We start from the raw sequence: 24,437 nt of genomic DNA, 5'->3' as shown, positions 1-24,437 counted from the left end.
GAGCTCTTTAAAGACACCTGTCCACCCCACAGTCAGTCAGACACCAACTACTACCATGGGCAAGACCAAAGAGCTGTCAAAAGACACCAGAGACAAAATTGTGGACCTCCACAAGGCTGGAAAGGGCTACAGGGCAATTGCTAAGCAGCTTGGTGAAAATAGATCAACTGTTGGAGGAATTGTTAGAAAATGGAAGAGGCTAAAGACGACTGTCAGTCTCCATCGGACTGGGGCTCCATGCAAGATCTCACCTCGTGAGGTATCACTGATGATAAGAAAGGTGAGGAATCAGCCCAGAACTACAAGGGAGGAGCTGGTCAATGACATTAAGAGAGCTGGGACCACAGTTTTAAAGGTCACTGTCGGTAGAACACTACGCCGTCATGACCCTTCTGAAAAAGTCAAAGGAAGTGACGAAACGCGTCAGGAACACGTGACGTCAGACGCATCGACGTTGACCGGAAGTGCGATCGCGGCCATCTTGGAAGTGGGAACATGCGGTTAATGTTTCCCTGAACCTGTCCATGTGTGTACTTCTTGTAAGGAGGAGCTGTTACCACGGAATTTCTTATGTGAGTTACCAATAAAGAAGAATATCTTTTATACTGTGACTGGTTTTCTGGAGGAAAGTGGAGGAAGTGGCCCTAGTCTTTGGAGAAAATCGATGTGAGGAGAGAGTAACCCAGAGTGGTAATCTGCCCTGCTGTTTCTGCTATAGGGTGTATGAACATCAGGATTTGCGGGTATTAAGAAGGTTTTGGTGATGAAAGAAGAAGAAAAAGTTTAAGTGTTTACTTTACACCTGTGGGGATTATTTTTGTTATAATTTTGGATTTTTGATTTTGTTTTGGACACGGTGGGACTTTGGACATAATTTTTATAATTTTTTTTTATATATTTTTAATTTTTTTTGGTTTTATTTCATTTGATTTATTTGTTCATAGAAAAGTCACATATATATTGTTTAGCTGGCCTTCAAGGGTGAAGGTAGATTACTTTTCTGGGATATTATAGGTTTAAGTGTTGTGATATAGAATTATAACTACGCCGTCATGGTTTCAAATCATGCATTGCACGGAAGGTTCCCCTGCTCAAGTCATCACATGTCCAGGCCCGTCTGAAGTTTGCCAATGACCATCTGGATGATCCAGAGGAGGCATGGGAGAAAGTCATGTGGTCAGATGAGACCAAAGTAGAACTTTTTGGTCTAAACTTCACTCGTCGTGTTTGGAGGAAAAAGAGCATTGAAGATGGGTCGTGGCTGGGTCTTCCAACATGACAACAACCCGAAGCACACAGCCAGGATAACCAAGGCGTGGCTCCATAAGAAGCATATCAAGGTTCTGGAGTGGCCTAGCCAGACCTACATCCAATAGAACATCTTTGGAGGGAGCTGAAACTCTGTGTTGCTCAGCGACAGCCCCGAAACCTGACAGATCTAGAGGAGGAGTGGGCCAAAATCCCTGTTGCAGTGTGTGCAAACCTGGTCAAGAACTACAGGAAATGTTTGACCTCTGTAATTGCAAACAAAGGCTTCTGTACCAAATATTAACACTGATTTTCTCAGGTGTTTAACTTCCATGAATGGAATGGAGGGATGTTGGAGGAATCTGATTTGGGAGAGATACAATATGGAGGGGTTTGGAGCAAAATGGATGACCGCGTCCATCTCTGTGTGCATGATTGCTACAAGTTGTACAATTTATAGGTCACATTAAAGGTGGAAAAAGTTCTGAAATTATTTATGTCTCATTTTTTACATCACAGAAACCTGACATTTTAAGAGGGGTGTGTAGAAGACTTTTTATATCCACTGTACCTAATCCACTGATCCTCTAAGCGCAAGACTGGTCTCCGCAACTCCTGTCCCCCTGCATGCTAGCGGTCTTGTGCAGTAGACTGTTCCTAATGTCATCATGTCCATAGACCAGCTCTGGACGTGAGCATGGCAGGAACAGTCCACCGCTGGACGTGGGGGAGCACGGTTTTCCAGAGGATTGGAGGAATGGGTAAGTATAGCTTTACCCAGAACCCCTACACAAGACCAGCACTTAATCCATGCAGTTTGGGCACAGTTCCACAAACTTTTAACCGGAATTCTGCTTTTACAAAAAAAGTGGTGGACTCAAGTGACTGCTGGGTCCTTTTCTGCCGTCAGTCTTCGCTGTACTCTATGGACTATGTTGGCGCTGCAACAAATAAAGTGGCACATTGCACAGTCTATGAGAAATCCTGTGCCCCAGCTTCCTTCCCTCACATCCCCACGTTTCAGTCTAGAACCTTCCCCATCCCTCAGTGCTCCTACAATCTACTCATATCCGCCCGGTTCCCACACATTCTATACATGCCATGCTGAGATGTGACCCACTTTCTGCCTCCGGCCACATTCCAGCCTCCCCATCAGCCATACACACACACAGGGCTCGCTGGAAACCACGGGAAGGGTTAACGAGCAGCAGTAGAAGCAGCAGCAGCGCAGGCGGAGCGGAAGGCTGACCCGGAAGTTGATGTGTCTCCGCCTGCAGGCTCGGAGATGGCGGAGTGGAAGGAGGAGGTGGAGGTGCTGGTACAGCGGGTAGTAAAGGACATCACTGGAGCTTTCCGCAGGAACCCCAATATGTGAGTGGCTGCCAGGAGCCGGCGTGACGTCACTGGGTGGTGTGGGCTCGGCGCCTCCTGACCACAGCTGTCAGCTGGGAAACTTTCCGTGCTGTCATCAGGGGTGATGTGATCAGGGAAGGGGACGAGGCTGTGCTGGAGCCGGTGTAGTGGCAAGATCTGTCCCCCGTGAAGACACCGGTCTGCACGTTGTGGGGTCAGTGATCCTGGGAGGAATAGCCCTCACGTGCCCAGTCCTCCCTCTCCGGGTGTCAGCCATAAGCAGTGTCCTAGCATGGTCTCCACAATTAGGTCATGATGTGATCGCTGATGGTGGACTGGGAATGGATGGTTCTCATCCCTCCACTGAAAACAGAACATTTACATTGTCCATAGGGAAATAAATCCCACACATCGGACTGTTGTCACTCTTGGTGCCTCATTCGCACCATAATCCGATGTGTCTAAATATACCTGTCCTCTGAAGCATGACCCAAATGTGGCTTGTGCTTTAGAGGCAAGTGACAATAAATCCCACACATCAGACTATTGTCAGCTTAGGGTGCTGGCACACAGATCTTTTACATTTTGGGTCAATCACACTATACATGTTAGGATGTGCTCATATGCAAAAATGACCGCAGGCCCAGCCCTTGGTGCTCCACATGTCAAGGTTGCACAATTGTGTTAAGGCATTAGGATTTGTTTTAGTCACTACAGGGTTGGGGGGGTTTAAAACACAGCTCAACTACATTTTACCACCCTCAACTGGATGTCTAAAATTATCCTAAATGCTGAACTCCCACCACAAAAACTTTCATTCAAATACATTCCTTAATGGCCTTAAAGGATATAAATCCTCGTTGTGTGCACCTAAGGTGTACCCAGATGTTACCTTGTAAACGAAGAGGTGACATCATCGTGTTGAGTAGAGCTGTGCAACCAGCAAGCTTCACCCTTTACAAGCTGTCTTCAGAAACTCATAGAAGGGGTTGGAGACAAGACCAGTCACCCTACACAAAGTGAGAGAGCATTAGTGATTGGTCTTTATTACAGGAACGCTCCTGCAAAGAGGTGAATTTTCACACTGGATTACTGCACAGATCTGAAAGAAATACACGAAGCACATCAAGGCTGAAAAAATAATAAATGTACATATTTTTACAGGTAAATAAAATGTGCATTTATTATTATTTTTTTATTTTTTAGGAGCATGCAGAGAATTGAACCCACAATTGGCAGATCACAGGTGTAGTGTTTGACTCCTGAAGACTGTCAGTGTAGCTGTCTACCCATACCTCATACAGGCAGGCAGTTACTGAATGACAAGGTGGATCAATGGACTACCTAAAGCGCTCATCAGCACCCTAGTAGTTCATTGAGAACTACAAGCCGTCCTCAATGGCTGACTGTAGTTCTCTCATTTATAGAACTCTGTAAATGAGTGGGTGGAGCCCCGTACGGCTGTGTTTTGTTTAAGAAATTGTGACAGAGGGTGCAAGGAGAAGTGTGTTTACAACCAGTGAACCAAGCAAAACACTTCTTGCTGCCCTTACACAACATGCACCAGGACACACACATTTTAGAATGCAGGCTGGTGGGACTGAGACCTAAAGCTATGCCCACATCTTTGCATTAGCATTTTCATGTGTGTGTGTGTGTCCATGCATTCTGCACTTTTGTTTTTTTTTTTCTATTAAGTCATAGTAGGGGTGGGCGCTTGTTATGTGCTAAACCCTACAAAAATGTATGTAGGAGCATTTTGCATGCACTGCCATTGAAGTCTATGAGCCTGAAAATGGTAATCGTTGCATGAACAGCAGTGAATGAGACCTTAAAAGAGAAGTTTGGCCATACTTCACTTCTGGGTCACAGGAGTGCACTTCTGTGATCCAAAATCAGCTGACAGTGGGCTAAGGCCTGCTTTTGGCTGATGTCCTAGAGCCAGTCCAGACTCTGGAAAGATCCTGACCATATTGTCGGGATCCACCTGGATGTCTGATCTGCAGCTGTCTCAGCCTCTTAGCGAGCTGCTAAAAGCTTGAGCCAGCTGGTTGCACCCCCTTTCTAGCCCAGTGGTCCAATGAGTGCTGGAGAGGCAGAGCAGAGAGCTGTGGCTGACAGTCCCTGCTCTCTGTTCTGGAAAGACTCAGCGATCATGTGATCACTCAGTTCTCAGGCTTAGAGCCAGCGGGGGGTGAGTATGTATAGATTTTTTTTTTTTTTTTTTTTTTAACCCCAAACTTCTTTAATCATTTATCCCCCTTCCTGACCAGGCCACTTTTTGTGATATGGCTCTGCGGTACTTGAACTGACAATTGCACGGTCATGCAACGCTACACCCAAATGAACATTACGTAGTTTTTTTTTTTTCACCCACAAATAGAGCTTTCTTTCGGTGGTATTTGATTGCCTCTGCGGTTTTTTTATTTATTTATTTATTTTTTTGTGCTATAAACAAAAAAATTCTGACAATTTTGAAAAAATAAACCCAGTATTTTGGACTTTTTGCTATTAAACATGTTCAGTACATAAATTAAAAAATCTAATTTTGTCTTAAATTTAGGCCAAAATGTATTCTGCTCCATGTCTTTGCTAAAAAAAAAAAATCCCAATATGTGTAAATGAATTGGTTTACGTGAAAGTTATAGTGTTTACAAATGGTGGGATTTTTCTTTTCTTTTTCTTTTTTTTTTTTACTAGTAATGGCAGCAATCAGCGACTCATAGCGGGACTGCAGCGGGCATTCTGAAACTGGGGGGAACTGACTTGGTGTCACTGACATCCCCAATGACACCAATACAGTGATCCATGCTAATTAAAAGCACTGACTGTACTAATAGCACTTGGCAGGAAGGGGCTAGCATCTGGGGTGATCAAAGGACTGTGTGCTGTTTTACTACGTGGGCTGTGTCTGTGTTTCACTGTAAGCACACTGCTTTGTATGGCTCTGCTGTGCAGGAGCTGACTGGAGAGATCTGTATTGTTTACATACAATTCTCTCCCCTGTCGGAGGTACTTGGCGATCACCAGGTGCCAGCGAGTAATCACTGGCTGGGACCCAGTGATTGACAGTCAAGGCCGCGAATTGCGGAGCAGGTGGGGTGCACGCCCCTTACCTGGAGCTGCAAAATCACGTATATATATGTGATTTTGCGAGTCCCTGCCACCCTGTAGCAGTATTTCTGCTATAGGGTGGAGGGGAAGCAGTTAAACATCTGTGTTGATTATTCTGAAGCAGAAGAAAAAGCTACATTGTTACTGGAGTTTTCAGGTGACTCTGCTCCTAGCATATGAATATAGAGACACACATCTTACTGAAGGTAAGGAATATCCCTTGTGCTGATAAATAAAAGTTCACGTTTCAAAACATGTTACATATTTAGATTCTAACATATTACGACATGAGCAGCCCCCGCACCCCTCCCCTATCCTGCAGTTGTGACAGCAGGTCAGGGATCCTTTCCCTGCACCTGCTGTTAAAATTTAAAAACAAAAAGTGATCATGCGGGGCTCCGTCCACCTGGTCTCATCATTCATTCACAGAGTTCTGTGATTGGGAGAACTACAACTATCAGCAGCCATTGCGGCTGACAGCTCATAGTTCTCAATGAAATACTAGGGAGCTGATGAGCACTCTAGGTAGTTCATTGTTCTTCTGGTCATTCAGTAACTGCTTGTCCGTATGAGGCACAAGCAGACAGCTACACTAACAGTCTGCAGAAGCATGAGATTGCATTCGCAATCTGTTGATTCTGGTATTCTAATATTAAATGCATATTTTTTTATCTGCAAAAAGATGTGCATTTATTATTTTTTTAAAAAGGTGACCTTATCCGTTCTTTTTTTGATTTAGGAAAACTTAGGCTTTAAAGGGTGTCGTGGCTGAAGAAAAGGTTGGGAAATGCTGTTGTAGAGAACCTGTTGTAGAGAACCTGGATTATGTTAAGGGTTATGGCACAAATTACACCTGCAAGTGAAAATTATCACAAAGTTTCCTATCTGTCCCACGTCCCTGCTATTTTTATTTGACATAATTATTGTTCAAAGCTGATTGAACGAATTCCCACACAGCATTGTTTTAGAATGCGAATTCCGCAACATCAGACAAATGGTTTGAAACACCTTGTCATTTCTAAACCCAATGCCAAGTAAACATTAAAAATGAGCCATGTAACTGTTCTGCCCATAGTGTCTCGTGTGTGTGTGTGTGTGTGTGTGTGTGTGTTTGTCTTATAATGTACAGTTTGTCTAGAGACATTCCCCTCTTTAAACAGGTGGTGGTGGTGTACCTACAGTCAGGAGATACGGTGGGGACTGCTCAACCCCACCAGATGACCACAAAAAAAAACCTGTCAGCATGTAAACAAAGCTGTTGCTGCTGAATCTATAGCCATCTGACTTCCAGCATCTCTGGGTGTACCTTTAGGCTGAACTCTAGGTATGATCGTTAAAGCACAGTTACATTATTCCAGCTTAGGACAATGTATATATGCGTATTTTATACCTAATGGGCTCTTGGGGAAGCTGCAAATCACTGTAGTAGTTGGTGTTATGACAGTGATTGCTGCAGTCTTCTGGATTCGGTGCTCAGTACTGCCTCCATTCAGAGATGTCTTGTATTTTTTTTTTTTTCTGTGGATCCATGTAAGTATTCCTGGAGTTCAGATTTATGCTGTGGTACCTGTGAACCTTAACCACTTGCAGGGTTGAATTGCTTGTATGCCTGAACTAAGGGCAGAGGGATTCCAGGAAGTGATTATTTCATGAATAATCTGACCTTACTCCAGATGGCCATGGCCAGTAAAGCTAGGGGATGTTTTTCAAACTGATTTTGCAGCAAAATAAAGCATGGATACATAGATGGCTGGGTGAGCTTGTTTTGAATACAAAAAAATTAGTTAAATAGTTTTTGATTTGTAGTGCTCAGATGCAGTGTAGTTCCACTTTAAAGCTGAGCTCCAGGCTTCTCCCCCCAAAAAATTTAAAGTTAGAAACTGCAAATACTGTAGCTGCTAACTTTTAGCCCTGGTTCATTCTGAATTTGTACTGAAAACGCTGCGAATTCCACACCGTATCAGAATCACACCCCGTTAATGCGAACCGCTGCAGGTTTGTATGTTAAGATAACACCACCCCAAAAGCGGTCCGCAAAACACGGTGCGATGTGCAGAATTGGATCGCATTGGTGTGAAAACCTATGTGATCTGAATCTAGTACGGGCTCAGTGCACATAGAGCCATACAAAATGTGTGGCTCCAATTACACTACACACAAATCACATTTGATGTGATTTGCACAGGAATGCGGTGCGGTTCCTGTGCGAATCACATGCGATATACCGCACATAGGTGAACTCAGGCTTTAATGGTTCTGCAGTCTTCTGCAATCTGTGATGTGTCCCAGAAGGCTGCGGAGGAAAGAGGGGGACGAACTTCTGTCTCAGATCGTTGGGGCACATCTGACCAGAAGTGAGAGCGGGTACCTGTGAAAACCAGGTACCCACCCCCAAAAAAAGTGCCACATGTGGCAGTGGAGGGGGGAATGTAAACAAGCAGAACTTCCCCTTTTGGGTGAAGTTCTGCTTTAAGTTGATATTGTGTAAATATGCTTTGCAGACTTGCACAGTATAACTAGAGCCCAACCAGCAGCACAGATTCTACTTCCAGTTTAAAATGATCATTTTGTGCTGTATTATTCCCCTACACAAATCAATGCTAATGCAATGTGGGCACACCTTTAATGGCCGTATACACTAGCCCTTGATACACTAGCCCTTGATACACTAGCCCTTGATACACTAGCCCTTGATACACTAGCCCTTGATACACTAGCCCTTGATACACTAGCCCTTGAACTAGGTGTGTTTACTGGCATTTGGAGTCTAAGAATTTAAACGAAATCATGTCCAAGCTAATTTCCAGTTGATAAAGATAACATTTCTTTACATTTCATCAGAAAATGTTTTATTAGCCCTTTCTCTGTGATAAAGTGCGGCAAGTTGCAATTCTCACTATACAGGTAATCTTTCTCAGAAATTAGGCTTGGCATCAGTAGACATAATAGAGCCCCTTGCAGATTGATTCCAATTAATGTAGACCACTGTAACATTTGATTGCGACATCCCTGCCTTATACAGTTAGATGGAATAATTGAATACTTTCCTAGAATTGTTCCTAAAGACCTAACTACTGGTCATGTCTGGCAGGTGTCCATACACAGCGGAATCTTGGTTGCTTTGCATGTTCTTGTGGATGGACTTAGGACATAAAATGGGGGTAGGGGTATAACTGATGGACCAGCATTAGATTATTGCACAATCTGCTACACTAAACTGCAAGCATGTTGTTTACTTGTTTCTCTGAAATGGACATCTGAGAATCTGGCTAGATTTCAAAAAAAGACTAGTAGTCAGTGTTAGGTGCTGTAATTAAGATTCCATGTAAATGTCAGCCAGTTTTTAAATGTGTTTTATGTGACACTTTTCTTATTTAGTGTTCACTGCTTATTTGAAGTAACCTGTTGACAAAAGACTTAAAACATAATAAAAGGTATGTAATATGTGAGCTTCATATATTTATGAAGGCAGCACAGTGGCTAAATGGTTAGCACTTCCGCCTGGCAGTACTAGGGTCGTTGGTTCGAATCCCAGCCACGGCACCTCCTGCCTGGAGTTTGCATGTTCTCCCTGTGCCTGTGTGGGTTTCCTCCAGGTACTCTGGTTTTCTCCCACACTCCAAAGACATGCTGGTAGGTTAATTGGATCCTGTCTAAATTGGACCTTGTATATGAATGCGAGTTAAGGGACCTTAGATTGTACGCCCCTTGAGGGTTAGGGACTGATGTGAATGTACAATATATATATATGTAAAGCGCTGCGTAAATTGACGGCGCTATATAAGTACCTGTAATAAATAAATAAATTTAATATACTTGACAACCTTTTAAATGCACATATGTGAGTACAAATTAATATCTTGTGATCCAGTTTATAACATGGGGTGTTGATGCTATGTACTTTTATCCTAAAACAGGCGTATACAAATCTTCCTGAAATCCAAAAAACAGTTCCACAGTGTTAGCAGACAGAACTCAATTTGGATATTATTTATATAGTTATCACCCACCCAGGCAGCCATATTTACAATTCTATGCCTGCTTTTGGAGTAAGCAGGGGGATTGGCAGTGATGTTATCAATCCCACAAGCAACATCACTGCCAATCCCCCTGCTTACTCCAAGAGCAGGCATATCTACCATCATTACAGTAGTCATGGTGTAACTGGACTGTTGGTTTCTGCCCATTAACACAGAAAATCATGCTGGTAATATTCTCTTTGTGTTGACCTGAATTGTTTTTATTTTTGTAGAGATGAAATTGGGTTAATTCCATGTCCTGAAGCAAAGTATAATCGTAGCCCTATAGTATTGGTGGAGAACAAGTTGGGAGTGGAAAGCTGGTGTATCAAGTTCCTGCTACCCTATGTACATAACAAGCTTTTGCTTTATCGCCAGAAGAAGCTATGGCTTAATAGAGATGGTAAGTGTAATTCTGACATTTACGGTTTCCTAAGACTTCAGCGTTCTGTTTCCTATGTATGTTTGCATTACCAACTGACACAAACCTGCTAATGCTAATCTGTTAATAGATCTTGACTAATTTCATGTTGCACTTCCATAATGGAATAATTGCAGGAGCTAGGTAGCCTTTGTGCTTACAGTTTTTGCTGACGTGGAACAAACTTCATTTGTGCTTCCCTGAAAACATTTGATAGCTCATATTTATCAAAGTGTGTAAGTTGAGAGCTGTCTCTGAATGAAGATGTATTCTGAAATTGATGTGCTACTGGCGATCTCCATTTTATAACTTCTAACTCTGCGCCTATCCATCAAGTTTCAGTATCTTCTGCATTCTCCATAAATAAACTAAAGTCCTTAACCTATTACTGCTGTGTGTACACATATATGCGGCCTTGCTGAAGAATGTCTTTTTCAAGAACCTACACACACACACACACGCTATATGTGTGTGCTTTATGATGGGAGTGTGCTCCCAGCACACGTATTCGGCTCTTACCGAGAGGTCCCGCACCAGTGCCTGGGATCCAGGAAGCCTCTGTTTGGCTATCACAATGATCAGTCACTGTGCAGCCCCACCATGTGTATTTTTTTTCTCTTCTTGAATGGAGAGAAAGATGCATTGTATCATATTCTCCTGCTAGAGGAGAAAAATGTAAACAAAGACAAATGTGTAAAATAAATGAATGCAAAACGAAAAAAAAAAAAAAAAATCGGGGTTTGATCTTTAGTAGGTTAGTGGCAGGGTTAGATTTAGGGTCAGGGTAGTGTATTTTTGGTTGGAGTAAAAAGATGGGGGAAAAAAAGCTGTTTTTAAATAAATATCGATTTTGTTTATTAGTGTCAATATGCCTTTGTAGGATATAAAAAGTAAAATGCACACTATTGTTTGGACCCTACTACAGGTACAGACAAATAGCATACACATGTGGTATTGCTATGATTGCCAGGAGTATGAAATTTTATTTTGGGTTTTTCTTGGTGGTAGGTTATAGTAATTGCAGGAAATGTACAACTAAATTTTAAGAAACATTTTTTTACAATTTTGTGCCAGTGTTACATACATAGTTTTTTCATTTCCCCCCACAATTCAGCTTTAAGTTAACCAGGATCCTTCTTTATTTTTTAATGGTATCTTTTAGGTCATGCAAAAGATCTCTTGGCTATCATGCTGACCTTGTGCGTCATGCTTGCTGAGGATGCTTGTTATCCCTTACAGCTGTGTTTGCTTTCAAGGCTCTTAAAGATTGGTGAAAAGGTTTCTTCCTTTTCTTATGCATCCTACTCAAAAGGCTACAGTATGAAAAATGAAGCATGTGTACATTTAGATTTCTTTTGATGGTGTTATTATGTCTGTGACCTTCGGGAGAGTGGAAAATAGTTTGTTTACTAAAGGCTTCCAAGTATGCCATTACAGGGGAACATTAATCAAAGTAATATATGTGAAAGCTGATAATTACTGCTGTATACTACAAATGCAGCATTATGCTAATTATTCAGTTCACAATAAAATAAAGACTTGCTAAAATATATGCTGAATATAGAAATTGTACTTTTTTTTTTCTTTTTTTTCTTTTTTTTTTTTTTCTTTTATCCAGTGTTATTTTTCTGATAGTTATGATCTAGTTAGTTTTGATCTAATAAAAGTCAGCTTTACCACATTTAACTACAATCTACTATTAACTGAACAACTTATTTAGTAGAATTCACAGCCAACAAGTAAAATTGGTATTTTTCTAGTGTTTTTCAGAAAGTGTGTGTAAACTTAAAGTGGTTCTTCTATGCAGGAAGGTAAAAAACCTTCAATGTGCAGCTCCCTCCTTGGTCCCCTCTCACCTATACTCACCTGAGCCTACTCTCGATCCAGCAATGTGCACAATGTCAGAAGCTCTCCTGGGTCTCTGCCTCCTCATTGACTGTCAGTCACAGCCAGTGAGGAGAGAGCAGGGGGCTGGCCCAAGCACGCTGTGTTTGTCTTGGACACACAGAGATGGCTCATGAGCAAGCACACACACGAGTGCCCCCAGAGCAAGCAGCTTGCTCTGGGGGCACTCAACAGAGGGGAGGGGCCTGGAGTGCCATGGGGGACCAGAGAAGAGGAGGATCGAGGCTGCTCTGTGCAAAACTCTTCCACAGAGTAGATAAGTATGACATTTGTTAAAATGTAAAAAAAAATCGAACCTTTACAATCATATCAAGCAAACACTTGTACATGCAGAACCACAGCACCACCTGCCTGGAGTTTGCATGTTCTCCCTGTGTGGGTGTCCTCCGGGTACTCCGGTTTCCTCCCACACTCCAAAGACATGCTGGTAGGTTAATTGAATCCTGTCTTAATTTGCCCCAGTATGTGTATGTATGAATGTAATGCAGGCCATAGACAGGCCGAATTGTCGGCCGATAAACGAAAAATCGGTCAGTGCCGATGCTGCCACCATTGCTCACGAAAGAATGGGATAAGAAACCAATTTGACAGAGACAGGGGAGCACACCATACAATGTGACAGCAATATAAATACATTGTTTTTATTTGGATACAAATGGATACATTTGTTGCAACCGCAAGACTTTTTCATATAAAATATAATAGCAGACTTTCTTTCTCTGTGTCTCTTTCTCTCTCTCTTTCTTTCTTTCTTCCACAAGTTTCCCAACATGGCCGATTAAAAAAAAAAAAATGCAAAAACCCCGAAAAACGGCGGACCAATTAACCCACTAACAGTGTGAAAATCGGCTGATTTTCGACCCGTCTATGGCCGCCATTAGTTAGGGACCTTAGATTGTACGCCTCTTGAGGGTTAGGGACTGATCCGACTGTACACTATATATGTAAAGCGCTGCGGAAATTAATGGTGCTATATAAGTACCTATAGTAAACAAATATATAAAGTAGCTGTTTTACCTGCCAAAGGATTTCTTGCAATGCATCCAGTCCTGAGATTTACATCTGCTCTGTCATCCTATCAGCATTTTTATTGTTGGCACAATTGTATGCAATACAACTTATTTACTCTCAAACCTGCCCCTCTTTTCCAGTCTGTGTGCCTTTTTGTACAGCTCTCAAGTGAAATTTAGGTCTGCACTCCAGTCTCATTTAGAAAAATAATTAATACTGAGCTGCATTGAGTTGTGTATTCTATATTTGCCTTAATTGCAGATCTAAGTAAAAAAAAAATCATTTACCTTTAATAAGGGCCCTTTCACTTCTAACGCAGTGGGATGCAGTTAGATGCATTTTGGACTGCACTCCAACTGCATAGACATTCCAAAATCCAGGCTGTCCTATGGGCATAGTTCACACCATTGCAGTGCAGAAAAGTACAGCATGCTGTGTTTTTTTTTTTTTTGCATTGCAAATGCGCAAAAAAGTATGCAAATTCACTGCAACGCATCACTGTGCACATAAAAGCCCAAGGTAAGAAAAAAGAAGGAAGTGATCTCCCAGATCAAATGCAGTTAGAAAAGCGTGCATCAACTGCATGTAAAATACTCACCAAATGCATGCTTAAGTGCAAGGAAACATGCACAGTTACGTACAGTTTTTGGTATGAATGAGCCCTAAACATTTTCGATCATTCACTGATTTTCAAAGTTTGTTTAATGGGTGGGACTGCAGACTTAAATCCCATGACTGTCTCTCACTGCAAGGGTCAGTCTACAGTAGTAGGCTTATAGTCAAACAATGCCAACCAATAGAAGAAAGTAAGCGTATACACCTATATGACTACTACTCATAAAATATTTCAGTAATTTAATAAACTTTTTTTTATAAGCATCACAGGTAAGTGACCCAGACCCCGATTTCCCCCAGGAAACACAATCTGCCCCACCAAAGAACCCCCCAGAAAATGCCACCCACCAGCCCCCCACCACTGAGGAGCTGCGGAACCCACCCACATTTGAGTATTTCCCCCCCAAGAACTGCTGGTATATCTCCCCTAGTAGCACCGCACAGATCCAGCCCAGTGAACCAAGACCAATTCAAGCAATCTCCTAAAAGATCAATATACAAAAGTATATATATGGCACAGGTCTCAGGTGGACTCCCTAAGCACAGGCACCATATGACTGATAGCCCACTGTAGACTTGTAGGCATAAAGCATCTAAAGTCCCAGTATAAATGTGAGGACAGTCCAGAATATTTTAGATAATCACTGTGTGACGTTCATGTGGAATCGCTATAACTGGATGGATGCGCTGTGACCCAGAGGTCTAAGATGAATGGTTGGATGGGCTGCTATAGGCAACAATTCTATGCAGACAAGTGCGCAGCAGTTCTTTTGGTTTACATTACATGTTTTTTGGCAACACCCTCCTGTTCGTTTTGGTGGCACCTCATTCTCTGTAATAGTTAGGTGGGCTCTCCGGACCATATCCTCATTTTTGTATTTATAAACATACAAATTTGTTAATTATTTCCATACCGGGCACTATTACCCCCTTCCTGCCCAGGCCATTTTTCAGGTTTCAGCGCTCTCACACTTTGATAATTGCGCGGTCATACAACATTGTACCCAAACTAAAATTTTATCATTTTCTTCACACAACTAGAGCTTTCTTTTGGTGGTATTTAATCACCACTGGGGTTTTTATTTTTTTGCTAAATTAACAAAAAAAGAAAAAAAGACCAAAAAATTTTGAAAAAAAAAAAAAGTTTTCCTTTGTTTCTGTTATGAAAGTTTGCAAATAAATAATTGTTCTTCATAAATTTAGGCCAAGATGTATTCTGCTACATGTCTTTGAAAATAACCCAAATTAGGATGTATTTTTTAGTTTGTAGGAAAGTTATAGAGTTCACAAACTATGGTATAGATCTGAATATTGATCAATCCTGAAGTACTGACGGCCAATCTAATTTCTTGAGGTCCAAGAATGTCAGAACAGTACAGATATCCCCCAAATGACCCCTTTTTGCAAAGTAGACAGTCCGACGTACTTCATAAGAGGCATGGCGAGTTTTTTGAAGTGGTATTTTTTTTGTCATAATTTTTCGGAAAATGAAAAAAATTAAATTATTTTCACAATTTTTTTTATTTTTTTTTTTTACATACTCTCACCAGGGCAGTACAGCGTCATCGTTCATCATCAACTGGCATGGTGGTGATCAGGGACACTGACTGGTGACAGTATGGGGAAAAAAAAATAAAAAAATATATATATATATATATATATATATATATATATATATATATATATATATATATATATAATTTTTTTTTTTTTTTTTTTTTTTCTTTAAGATTTTTATTTTCATATTTCACTATGTCCAAAGTAGTACAATGTTACCATAGTAACATTGTACTACTTTGGGGAAGTGATCAGTATTTTTTTTTTTTTTTTTTTTTTAACACAATTTGCTTATAGCAAAGAATTACTTTTACTATAAGCAAGCATTTACCTGAATGACATCGATTCATTCAGGGTTTTTTTTCTTGTTTTGTTTTTTTTTTGTGCTTAGCTGTGATTTGGCCACAGCTAATCACTTGACATCTGCATGTGATCGCTGTGACTATTCACAGCTAGACACTAGTATACAATGGATGGCATGAATGAAGCCATCCATTGTATACAACTGTCATGTGACCTGCTGTGATGGGTCACAGCAGATTACATGGTACCGGCAACGGGGGCCGGTACTCAGATCTGTCATCGGCCATGTCCGAGGTACACAGCCAGTGACCGATCGCGGCTCTGCAAGCGCGAAAACTGCGCATGCCTGGGAGGACGCCATATGGCGTCCACCCGGAAATCTACAGCATTTTGCCAGCCGCCAAACGGCTATTGGCTGGGCAGCTATTGGTTAATCATTTTCTATGCAACATAGTAAAAAGTATCCTGTAATTAAGCTGTCTCCAAACATTCTAAAGAAAGGGCCAGTTTACTGTCCATCAACTTTAGGTGGGCTGGACTGTGCCCAGTGGGAGCAAACAATGCCTGACCTTTGGTATTAGGGGGAGAAATAGTGTCAGTGGAAAGAAAATGTGCCCCATTTTTGTTTTCAATGGACGGAATTATACCCAATCTTTGGTGTCAGTGGCAGGAATAATGCCTCAAGGGCCGGATAAAGGCAAGCAAAGGGCTGCAGTTTGGAGACCACTGCTGTAATGCATTATAAATAATATATATTACGTGTAAACTGTATGCATTGTGGGAAGAATATGCAGTGTTTTCCTGCCTTCTACAGTTTAGTCCTAGGCTACTGCACACAAGGAATATATCAGACGGACATTTATTGGCTTTATTGGGACTCTGGTGCCAGAAACCTGTTCAGCATTTTGCCCACAATATTTCAGTGCCACAAAAACAATGTTTATATCTTACCTATAGCATTGTTGAACATGAAAACCTAATGTAAAGTGGACTTAACATGAGAACAAAAGGTGTATTTGTTCAGCTCTTCAACAGAACAGCTCAAGATAGACTTGGCTGGTTCTACGTATTTTCTCAGTTCAAAGACTCCTTTGTGTGGACCCAGACCAGTGGAGTGACTACATTTCAGCCCTTCCCAAATCGGGCACAGTTTTTTGATTTAAAGGGCTAAGAGCTCAAATGTTGCTTTCTTTCCCAAGTGCTGTATGGTAAACCATTTTATTTAACACCCCAATTTCTTCTGTAGCGTGCTAACACCTTTATATCTGTAAAAAGAAAAAATAAAGATTTTGTAGTTGTATGAATAGGACACCATTCTTGCTAGAAAACGCAAAATGATTAAACGATAAGTTTACCCTATGCTAAAAATAATAAATGAACATTTTTTGCAGGCAAAAAAGGTGCATTTGTTATTTTTTTGATGCAGGAGCCTGTAAACCATTGCATCAGTGATCCTATGCAGGTTTGCTACAGACCTGTGAGTATATCTGATTGCCAGGTATACTCACAGGAAGAATCTATGAACTACCAGCCACTAATGCAGGCCATAGATGGGTCAAAAATCGGCCGATTTTTCTTTTAAAAAAACGAACAATCGGTCGTTCAAGTGGCCGACGTTACCACCAATGGTAAAAAAAATTGGCCGATTTTCATCCCGTCTACAGCCAGCCGGCAAAAAGTGTCCCTGCAGAGAGCTCTGCTATTTCTGACAGTTCTCTGACAGTTCTCTGACAGTTCCTTGACATTTACAGAGGTTGCAACATTGTATCTATTTGTTTCCATTTAGGATACAGATGTTTTTATTCGGAAACAAATAGATACAATGTTGCAACCGCTGTAAATGTCAAGGAACTGTCAGAGAACTGTCAGAAATAGCAGAGCTCTTTGCAGGGACACTTTTTGCCGGCTCCTCCTCCTCCTCCTCCTCCTCTTCCTCCTCCTCGTAAAAAATCGGACGATTTTTTTCCAACTTTACCAAAAAAAACACGGCCAAAATAACGAAAAACGGCCGAACAAATAGCCCACTAACGATCCGAAAATCGGCCGATTTTATTTTCGGCCGAAAAATCGGCCGATTTTCGACCCATCTATGGCCTGCATAAGGCTGACGGGATTTGTAGTTTCTCATTCACAGAGGACTGTAATTGAGGGACATGGGCAGTGTGTTTTTTTTCTTTTTTTTACATAACAGGTTATGAAAGGTGAACTTATTCTTTAAGTATTTACAAAGCTATTCTTGTGCTACATCCTGTGCTAAGAATAACAGAGGAGTTTATGCTTCTTGGCAACTTTACTGTTGTGATGTGGTTTTTTTTTTTTTTTAATTATTTAAAAAAAAAAAAAAAAAAAAAAAAAAAAAACTACTTGAAAAAGATACTTCACTTAAACTAACATTACATGCTATGAAAATGACTTTTTAATTCATAATATTTGATCTATTTGCAACTAAACGAAATGTTAAAAACAACAGAAACATGTATATGTTGCTTCCTGGCAACTGGGAGCAATTTGCACAGTGTTTGCAGAGAGCACTCCCAGTTCTTTTGATTGGGCCAATGCTTTTCCAAGAAGTCTGCAGAGCGTAGTCATTGTACAGACCTCCTTTGCAAGATTTAATATCACTTCAGAGATCCTTGTAGACTAAGGGCCTATATACACTAGTCAATTCCACTACGTTTAACACACGCACTTGTGAGTGAGTTGCATTAAAGCCACTCATTCATTTGTACTGTCTAATGCAAAAAACCTAAAATATTTTCCTCCTGAAAATTTTTTTTTTTTGTATTGCACTACACCTTTGCGTTAGTGCTCTGCAACGTGGTTTAGTCAGGGTGCCATACAAACCATTAATACAATGGTGTGTACAGGCCCTATAGGGTTGCTGTTACTGCTGCCTTTCTTATGACACCTCTGATCAGGTGGTTTTAATGATGGCAGATCCTCCCTCTTAACTCTGCCTGGGGGCTATAACAGCAATAGCAAAACCTATCTGAATTATTGTCTGCTAAAAATCCTTGCAATGTACTGTATATGGTTCACCTGCAAGGAATGATTTCTTAACAAACTGGAATTTCACTTTAAGATGGCAAACTGCATCTCACGACTCATAATCCTCTTTTACCTTAAATGCTTTTGGGATTTTTGTTTTAATATTAGGATGTTAGTATTTTGTGGTTTTTTTTTTTTTTTGTTTTTTTTTGTTTTTTTTTTGTTTTTTGATTCATTTTATATGCGACATACATTTTTGTTTTTCCTAAAATGTAGCACAGCCTTAACAAGCTAGGAGCACTTCATTAAACTTTGATGAGTTTATAGATGCCCTGAATGTAAAATGGTGCACAGAACATTACAGCATCTGTTGGTGATGTGTGACAAATTAAGACCAGCTTGGGAAAATTAAAGTTTCTCAGTTTAAGCTTTGGTGTTTAGACAAATGCAGAGGTATTTATCAGGCCACATTCTAGGAGCAGACAATAAGCCTTTACTAGCTATCTGTCAAATGTATTTTATTTGGTGATTACAAATATGTAGTGAATAACTTTTTTTTTTTTTTTTTTTTTCCCCTCTGCCCATAGTCTATAGATAGTGAAACTGTTGGCTGTTTTATAAACCGCACAAAAAAAACACCCATATTTAGGGTGTAACATGCTGCATGTCTTCCTCTCCCCTCGATCCTTCCCTCATGAATGGATGATACACAGTTGCATCATTTATTCACGGCAATCTGTGAATGAAAAAACTAAAAGTCCTGTCTGCCACTGCTGCAGACGGCTTGAATTTCTCAATGAACTGTGAGAGTGCTGAACATCGGGGATTTGCCCTCTGAATCATCAGGGGTGTGTCTTCTACTTTTTCCGAAAGCTTAAGATCTCTGATCCTGGGAATAGAGGAATATACTCTCAATTTACAGTGGTACATATCAGAGAATGCATAAATATTTTAGAATAAAGGACACAAGAGGTACCCTTGTATCCTACACTAAGTGAAAATATTAAAAACAATTTTATTAAACCATAAGTATTGCACTCAGCATTAGGATCAGGACAACTCCAAAGTGGTACATCAGCAGCAGTGTAGAGGGCTGGCATCAGGCAAAACCGGACGACAAGCCACGCTTCACTGGGTAACACTGATTACCGGGATCGCCGTGCGACTCGGAACTGGAAGTAACGTCCGAAACCACCATGAACCGCACAACCGGAAATTACATCCCATTCTAAATATTTTACATTTTCTCAGCCAAGGAATGATTTGACGTGGCAATTGGCAAGTTAATCCACTTTTCTTTTTTTTTTTTTTTCTTTCAGATTTCAGACAGGTAGATCATGCCAACCATAAACCTGTTTGCGGAAAGTGCGAACCAGAATGTAGAGCTTTTGTTTTCTGGTTCAGGAAGAAAATTGGTTCCTTTTGGAGAGGAATGCATCATCCCAAAATTGGGACTTTATCCTGGGCTATGAATTCCCACTTCTAGCGCTGTGTCTTAGAGTATATCTCTCCTAGATTGTCAGCTCGAAAGAGCAGGGCCCTCGAACCCCTCGTGTATTGTTTTGTTACTGTATTGTGTCATGTTCTGTCCCCCACTATAATGTACAGCGCTGAGCAAACCTTTTAGCGCTATATAAATACTGTATAATAATAATCGTAAGTTGAGTCAGTTCAGGTGCAAATTAATTCTAAGATCTATGGTCAAGGAGAACCTGGTACATCAACTTTCAAAGGATGTCTATGCACCCACCTTGGATTCTTTCTTTTAAAGAGGACCTGTTGTTACAGCACCCAGTGTTCCAGCCCAGATCTTCGTCTTCCCTGCAAACTGCAAAGATCTTTGAAATGTATAACTTCAGGGCAAAAGGTTGCTCACAGAGGGTGATCAACACTTTACTCAAGAGCAGGAAGATGGCAACTAGGAAGATTTACTGTATTGTCTCTCAATTTTTCTCAAAATCCTTTCCTGCTGTACTTTTATTCTGGATTTTCTTCAGGAGGGCATTGGTATAGGTCTTTCCCTCAGTACCCTGATTTATGCATTATCAGTGTTTGCAGATATGAACTGGCAGAAGATTCACTAATTCTGAGATTTATGTTGACCAGGGATCATTGCATACCAATTCTGCAAAAGATTATTCTTCCTTGGGATCTCTCTTAGGTCTCCTATAGTTTAACCAATCGTCTGAACCCATAGAGAATTTCTCTATAATATTTTTGATCCTTAGGTTTGCCTTTTTTGCTCTGAATTACATCAACCAGAAACGTGGGCCTACAGGCTTTATCAGTAAAAGAAGCATATGTGGTTTTCCAGATAGTCCTTCTAAAGTCTGATCTGATATAACTACTTAAGATAGTGACTATATTTCAAAGGAGCCCAGATTTTTACCCTCCCTTTGGAAAGACCCCACAAATAAGGAAAGGACTTTTAATTGTTTAGACATTTGCCAGTGTCTCTTGCAATATCTGGATTGAACAAAAACTTCATAAGATCTGTTCAACCTCTGGTACTCTTTAGTGGCTCCTACAGGCATCAAGAAGTTCAGTAAGAGATACCATTTACCCTTGTCTACAAAATAAAGGAAGATGTGCTACCATCAATGTAAAGAGGATATTGTATTTGTTCCTTGGCAATGTTGTAGGCTGAGAGAGCAGGAAAATCTGTACAAACCTGCAGGGCAGCTACATGGTCTAACCAGAGTACCTTCATCAAGCATTATAGAGCAGAAGAACTTTCAAAGTTAGACTTAACCTGCAGTATGAAAATTCAACAATTTGGAGTCACTGAGGTACACATTTTACACTTGCTTTTCCTAACAAGCTGCTCTTCTGGAAGAATATTGGGATAATTCCTTATGTTTTACCGGTAGTGGTGTTGCTAGGAATATTCCAAGACAACATTCCTAGTTCCCACCCTTGGATTAATGTCTAATTTTTTTTATCTACCATAGTGCACTCGTGGAGTACTTTTGAACTTAAAGCGGAGTTTCAGTCAAACTGCAAAAAAATAAGTCGTCATTTACAAAAACTGTAGCTGCTGACTTTAAAAAAAAAAAAAAAAAAATCCATTCACCTGTCCCTCGATCCCACTGTGTCTTCCCTGCTGCCCGTTTCACTGGCCATCCTGTGTTCCTGGCGCTGGCATTTTCAGTGTGGGCACCTGACTTTCTGAATGGTCCCCGTAGTCTTCTGGGTCCTGTCACGTGTCCCAGAAGACTATGGGGAGGGAAGGGGGGAGGACAACTTCCACTTCCGATCGCCTAGGTGATTGCAGTGGGAGTGAGTGCCTGTCAGTTTTAGGTACCCACTGTCCAAAGGTGCCAATCCTTAACGGGGCAGCAGGGGACCAGTCCTTAAAGCAGAACATCCCCTTTTGGGTGGGGCTCTGCTTTAACTGAGGGTCAGAGGGGTGGAAGAGATTTGCCTGATTGTTTTCTGTAGAGGTGAACCCATCATCTCTCAAGTTGCTTTCCTTTGAATATACAGTTACCGGTAAAACTAGCAGTTTTTTTTTTTTTTAAACTCAATAGATACGTTCCCTTTTTTGCAACGCATGTATAGCTCTCTGTTGGGACAGGTATATCTTCTGGATTCAGGAAAAAATACAAAAGTCCAGGCCTTTATTTTCTTGAACATCTGGAACTGCACTTCAGAAGTTGCTGCCCATGCCTCTGATTTCAGTATATTTGCCATACTTTCAATTTTGATGGTTTTAGTTGAAAAATAACAGTGGAAAAACTGGTATTCCTCATGCAGGAAAATCCAGGATTAGCATACTTTTTTAAATATAACAAGAAGGTTGTAGATTTGGTAAAATATAGATAATAGAAAGTTGCAGTTGTGAACTTTTACATAACCAGCTTTTCTAAACTGACTCTTTTTTTTTTTTTTTTTTTTTCTTTAAAATGGTTTGAAGATAAAGACACTACATACATATAAAAAGAAAAGTTGCAACAAGGATGTTTACATCATTGAGGTTTGGGGTGTAATGTCCTGTGCATTACATAGTTGGCAAGGTTAAAAAAAAAAGATGCTGGTCTTTATTCTTGTGAAGTAAGAATAGTTTGTGACCAAAAAGGGGTAATAATGCTGTTGCCATTATTTGAGACAGAAAAAGCAAAGGTTGTACTTCTACCCAAAAGTCGCTAACAGTCAGGGCCACTGGTAAGACAGTACAGCCTGCTGGCTAGGTCTTCCTGTGTGCCTGTTCCCTTGCAGCACTGCCAGCTTCCCTCCTCTCCTGCCAGCAGCTGCTGAGGGCACACAGGGATGTTTTGAGGAGGTCGTAAATATGTTCTATTTACTAGCCCCTTCTTTTCCTGAATGAACACAGTGAGCAATCAGTAGTGATCTCCCCTGTGTCCATTCATCACTGAAGTAGTGAACTGTTTACTATGCTTCAGTTTGTGAATGAACAGGAATACTCAAAGGGCTTCCTTTACATTTACCTTTGCAGCTGTGGCTGTAGAGAGAGGAACTGAGGAATCTCTACCTCTTTTCCATTCTCTGTTTCAAAAGTGAGACGCGAGGGGTCTGTTTAGGCCCGTAATATTTCACCAGACAGGGCTGTTTTTAAAAAAAAAAAAAAAAAAAAAAAAGTGTGTTTTGCTCTCTGAAGAGCAGTCTGTATTTTGATCAATCTTCAGAGAGCATTTCACAGGCTGTGAGAAGGTATATTGCCTCCTCACTGCCTGCTTTATCCCGCACTGGCGTTCCACGCCCATGTGCTTTGCATGCAGTTGTGGGGCACTTGCAGAGCAGCACTATTTTCTTGAAAGTGTCTTGTTTGACAGGGGTATAATGTCTGCCATGGCTTGCGAAACCTAGCATCACAGCCTGGGAATATGTAGATCGCTAGCCACTGCTCCTGTTTCTAAAGGGGGTAGCGACTGGTGCGTGGTAAAAGCAGCACTCAACTATGGTGTTTACCACCCCCAACCTCACATGTAGGGGTCCCTGTCAGGTTGGTTGGATGGGGCTCCATAATTTCTAACATTAGCTCTGCCTATAGTGCATGACATAATGCTGAAAGTCCGTATAGCTTCTATTAAATATCCATAGCACTTCAGACACAACATCTGCTTATATGTTGGGTATTGAATTCCATGCCTGTCATCTTTAAATAGCAATCATGCAGCTTGAATTGGGAAAAAAAATACCTTTGAAGATGAAAGATAAATTTAAAAGTTAAAATATAGCTTTTCTTCTTTATCTACAGTTTTATTTTTTTCTTTCCCATAGCTTTTTATTCTTAGTTTGCTTTTACCATCTTTTTGTAATACCAAAAAATCTGGTCTTCATGGAATTGAAAGATATGTTTGCTTTTTAAACCTGTTAAAGATTCACTCCACTTTTTGTTCAAAGAAAGAACAATCTCCTCTGTGAGGTCAATTTACATTGCAGGGATTTTATTAAATTTGGCGCAGATTCCTTCCTATTTCTGTTTGAAAATTAGAGTGGTTTGTCTCACTCTGTCTTTTGCATACTGATTCTAAATGGAAGATTCTGGTTTATTATAATCACCTGGTGCACTCGATTGTTATTAGAAGAGATTCAGTGTCTGCATCCACTTAGAAGTCACTAACCCTTAAGAAGTATCTTAGCCAGATTGTAAATTCTGTTGTAGAGGGCGCCTAAAATCTTCACTTGTATCTTGGTACAGACGTCTGGAAAAATCCGTGAGCCAACCATCCAAGAAGGAAATGATATTTCTGGAGGAGCTTCCTACACCAACAGTGTACAGATTGTCTGTCTGTCTGTCTGTCTGTCTGTCTCCTGGTTGCAATATTGTATTGAATTTTACAGAAAATTGCAACGTTGCAGATTGAAATGGGAGAGTAATTTTTAATAATAAGTACAATGTGGCTTGTGTAGCAATTGTATATGTAATATATTTTTTTATT

The 24,437-nt window shown here is 40.7% G+C and overlaps 1 protein-coding gene across 1 annotated transcript in view; it reads left to right on the top strand.

The window, feature by feature from the left end:
- Window positions 1-2,466: 2,466 nt before the first annotated feature.
- PTAR1 (protein prenyltransferase alpha subunit repeat containing 1) overlaps window positions 2,467-24,437 on the top strand; it is a 61,844-nt gene continuing 39,873 nt past the window's right edge. Inside the window, exons 1-2 of the mRNA XM_089691057.1 lie at window positions 2,467-2,619; window positions 9,968-10,137. Coding sequence (XP_089547183.1) covers window positions 2,534-2,619; window positions 9,968-10,137 — 256 coding nt within the window. The 5' untranslated portion in view covers window positions 2,467-2,533. The remainder of the gene's footprint in view (window positions 2,620-9,967; window positions 10,138-24,437) is intronic.

This window comes from Staurois parvus, unplaced genomic scaffold, assembly GCF_062004578.1.
Source record: "Staurois parvus isolate SC_StPar_1 unplaced genomic scaffold, SC_StPar_1.0 ptg000549l, whole genome shotgun sequence".
Taxonomy (NCBI): Eukaryota; Metazoa; Chordata; class Amphibia; order Anura; family Ranidae; genus Staurois; species Staurois parvus.
This window is presented reverse-complemented; position numbering and strand designations above follow the sequence as displayed.